General features: G+C 45.0%; 1 protein-coding gene across 1 annotated transcript in view; it reads left to right on the forward strand.

The window, feature by feature from the left end:
- Positions 1-4,425, forward strand: part of MAOB (monoamine oxidase B) — a 67,290-nt gene that overhangs the window by 30,590 nt on the left and 32,275 nt on the right. Inside the window, 2 exon segments of the mRNA XM_077768525.1 lie at positions 1,285-1,389; positions 2,363-2,400. Of these exon segments, the coding sequence (XP_077624651.1) occupies positions 1,285-1,389; positions 2,363-2,400 (143 nt within the window).

Here is a 4,425-nt window from a genome sequence, read left to right on the forward strand (position 1 = left end):
TCCACACAATGCCATACACACGCACACACACACACAATGCTGTTGGTTCTGTTTCTCTGGAGAACTCTACCTAACACAAGAAGAAAAGTAAGCCTGAATCCTCCCTGAGAACCTTATGGACTCATTGGAAAGAGAAGATAAGACCAGTGTGACCACAGAATGAGCATGAAATGTCTTCTTATTTCCCGACTCGTTTCTCTGCCTCCAAAATCAGTATGAGATGAGCCTTTCCTGAATGACTCAGAGTTGTGGTGACATTTTGGTTGACTGCGGACCTTGAGTTATCCCAAGTTGGGTGAAAGATGATGTCAGAAGCACAGCCTGACTTCTGACTCAGGTTTTCAGGTTGACCCAAAGCGCTTTTTGTGTGTATCCTTAACTGCCACTGAGTTAACCTTCCCAGACATTATTTATAGGCTGTCTTATTGTTAGTCTTTGGAGAAATGTCTGTCCTTTGTCTCTGTGTTGAGGCGTCCCTACCCTGCTGGGAGAACCAGGTAGTACAAATATGTCCCCAAGAGACAGTTGAAATTTTCTCTTTTTTCTTTCTTTTTTTTTTTTTTTAAATCTTTGAGAGGGATAGGAAGGAGAGAGAAAGAGAGAGAAAATCTTAAGGAGGCCCCACACTTCACACGGAACATGACACAAGGCTCAATATCATGATTGCGGGATCTTGACCTGAGCCAAAATCAAGAATTGGACGCTTAACCAACTGAGCCACCCAGGTGCCCCTAAGTCGTCTCTTCTTTCTGCTTTGACCTTGAAATTCCTCTGGGAACTCCTTGATGACCTAGCACCTATGATTCCTTGGAAGAGCTTGCTGGGCTCTGTTTTATTGCTCTTCCTACGTATGCTTACATCCCTACAATTGGTTTTCCATCTTTTTCTAACTTCCGTAACATTTATAGTTGTAGGTTTCTGACCCTCCGGACGCATAGAGTCTCTTCACTCTGAGGTATTTGCAGGTATCGCTGGCAAATGAGATGACTTTCGGTACCCTCACTTCTGTTCTGGCATTTACATTTCACGTGATGAGGATTCTAATAGCAGAGAGAAACGTTTTTATCGTTCGTGGGGCCTTTGTGCCACCCAGTTTATTTAGGTAACAGAGAATTGAGCTGGAAATTTCCACGCTGAAAGGCTACATAGGGTTCTAAGGACACAAGGAATTAAAACACTTGAGTGTATATCACAGACTGACAACACGATTTTTCCTTGCAGGCATTTGACTATTTTTCACATTATCGTAAATGTTTCCTTTTAAAAATATTGTCTATCTCACAGGGCAAATCATACCCCTTCAGGGGCCCCTTCCCACCTGTGTGGAACCCAATTGTGTACCTAGATCATAACAACCTTTGGAGGACGATGGATAACATGGGACGAGAGGTAAAGCTCACTATCTTTGACCACATCTGTATTTTTCGTAAGTTTAGTCCTTAAAAGAATGAAGGGATTAGGTATCAGCAATGGCTAGCACAGTATTTAGTACAGAAGGTATCTCAGTGAAGACTTATGAAATGGGTGAATGAACTTGCTTCTGACCTCGAAAAGAATAAGATGGGGGCGCCTGGGTGGCTCAGTCGGTTGGGTGTCTGACTTCGGCTCAGGTCACGATCTCGTGGTTCGTGGGTTCGAGCCTCGCATTGGGCTCTGTGCTGACAGCTCAGAGCCTGGAGCCTGCTTCGGATTCTGTGTCTCCCTCTCTCTCTGCCCCTCCCCTGCTCATGCTCTGTCTCTCTCTGTCTCAATAATAAATAAAAACATTAACAAACTAAAAAAAACAACAACAGTAAGATGCCACCAGAGTGCTATTTGCGTTTCACTGGTTGGGAGGTGGGGGGAGAAGACCATATATCACAGCCTTCCTGGCATGATGATTCTAATTTAGACAGTCCTCAGGCCATCGCAGAATGAGACTCCTAAAATCTTTTAAGTCACCACCGTGCCCAAACCTGCCAGCCATAAATAGACACACACAGAACTTGACCCCAAACTCCAATATCGGTCTGATTTGGTGCAGCGGTCTGATTCCCGTTAAGGAGCTGAAGTGATGAATGGTCTCTCTAAATGCGGAACTTCGTAATCGATTTTTGGAAGTGGCCCAGTTTCAACATAGCCTCCATTTACTGTGCAGGGAGAGTGACCAGATATTAAATATGGCTCCTGTGATGTAGATCTGTAATAGGAAGCTTCACAAACAACATCGGTGGTGTAGTACAAATCATTATGGGGAGAATTTAGAAAGCTTACATCTTCCTTCTTCGAGGTAGAGTTTTTAATAGTATTGAGAGAGATCTTTAAACTGGAGAATTACATTTGTTTCTCCCTCCCCATCCCCCAAACCCTTATCTGAGTGTAGATCCCCAGTGATGCCCCGNACAAAATCTGCTGGACAGAGTAAGACTCCCCATGCGCGACAGATCTACTGCGACCCTCTTTCAGGTTTATTTAGCAGCACCGTTCAATGGCTCTGGAATTGCTTTGTGTCTCAAACCACACCGTTTGGCCCCATGGAATGCTGAGAAATTGTGAAACTGGCTTTGGTCCTAAAGATGTCTAGACATCTTTGAAATAGCTGTGCATCACAGAGGAGGTATTACCCCCACAGAGTCCTCAGAACAGACCAGAAGGTGCCACCATCTTTATGTAGAACAATTTATGGGGTGCCCGGATGGCTCAGTCGACAGAACATCCGACTCTTGGTTTCGGCTCTCGTCATGATCTCGCGGTTTTGTGGGTTCGAGCCCCACATCAGGCTCTGTGCTGTCAGTGTGGATCTTGCTTGGGATTCTCTCTCTCTTCCTCTTTCTCTGCCTTTCCCCTACTCACGTATCTCTGTCTCTCTCAAAATAAGTAAGTAAATTTTTAAAAAAGGAAAATAAGAACAAGGGCACCTGGGTGGCTCAGTCGGTTAAGCGTCCGACTTCGGCTCAGGTCATGATCTCATGGTTTGTGAGTTTGAGTCCCATGTTGGGCTCTGTGCTGGCAGCTTGGAGCCTGGAGCCTGTTTCAGATTCTGTGACTTCCTCCCTGTCTGCCCCTTCCCCGCTCAGGCTCTGTCTCTCTCTGTCTCAAAAATAAACATTAAAAAAACTTTTTTTTAAAGAACAACTTCTAGAGGAGTTCTCTAGATAACTCACAGTTGTAGAGGAAACATGCAGGCCTGGACTAACCGCCCCCCTTTTTTTGAAAAACATGTAGCATTGGAAGCAAGTATTTAGGAGTCAGACATTACATTCTGGTTGGCAGAGCTGGGAACTGGATACGAATTGTGGAGGCCATCCAGACAGACAACATGGACAGGCCTCACTGCTCTTGGACATCAGGAAAAAAGGAGGGGATTGTAAGTGTCCAAGCACATGGTGAATTTGTAAAAAAAAACAATAAAAGATAGGGAAGCCGTGTTCAAGGAGAGGGTCCTTCCATGATAAACAGCGTTAGTTGAGAATATGTTCAGTTCCGGGGTTGATGTCTTCATTCTTTTTTTTTTGTTGTTAATGTTTATTTGTTTTTGTGAGAGAGAGAGAGCAGGGGAAGGGTAGAGAGGGGGGGCACAGAGGACCCCAAGCAGGCTCTGTGCTGACAGCAGAGAGCCTGCTGCAGGGCTCGAACTCACGAACTTACAGAAACACAAAAGTCAGACGCTCAACTGACTGAGCTACCGAGGCACCCGTGATGTCTTCATTTTTTAGGCACTGTGGAGGGGAGCTAGATACTCATAACTGAAAATAAGAACAAGTGTTCAGGAATATCTGAATCTAAGATACAGAAACGAAAGAGGTAACCTTTACATGCTTCTTGATACAGAAATTCGGCTTTGTAGAGTTTAGTTTAAAGAAGGAAAGAGAAAAAGAGGAGGAGAAAGCATGCAGGGAGAGGAGAGAGAGAGAAGAAGATTCAAAGCATTATTTTTAAAAGAGAACATCTAGGGGCGCCTGGGTGGCTCAGTCGGTTAAGCGTCTGACTTCGGCTCAGGTCATGATCTCACGGCTCATGGGTTCGAGCCCTGCATCGGGCTCTGTGCTGACAGCTCAGAGCCTGGAACCTGCTTCCGATTCTGTGTCTCCCTCTCTCTCTGACCCTCCTTTGCTCATGCTCCCTCTCTCTCCGTGTCTCTCAGAAATAAATGCAACATTAAAAAAAAAATTAAAAATAAAAGAGAACATCTAAATGTCCAAAAATAAAAGATTGGTTAAATGAATAAGGGGGCATCCAAAAAATGGAATTCTCCGGTCTTTTTAAAATCATGTTGTAGAGGCGCCTGGGCGGTTCAGTGGGTTAAGTGTTCAACTCACGATTTCAGTTCAGGTCGTGATCTCAGAGTCCGTGGGTTTGGGCCCTGTGCCCGGCTCTGTGCCCATGGTGGGGAGTCTGCTTGGGATTCTCTCTCTCCCCCTGTCTCTCCCCCTTGTGTGCATACTA

Source organism: Crocuta crocuta, unplaced genomic scaffold (genome assembly GCF_008692635.1).
Source record: "Crocuta crocuta isolate KB4526 unplaced genomic scaffold, BGI_CrCroc_1.0 scaffold467, whole genome shotgun sequence".
NCBI classification, from domain to species: Eukaryota; Metazoa; Chordata; class Mammalia; order Carnivora; family Hyaenidae; genus Crocuta; species Crocuta crocuta.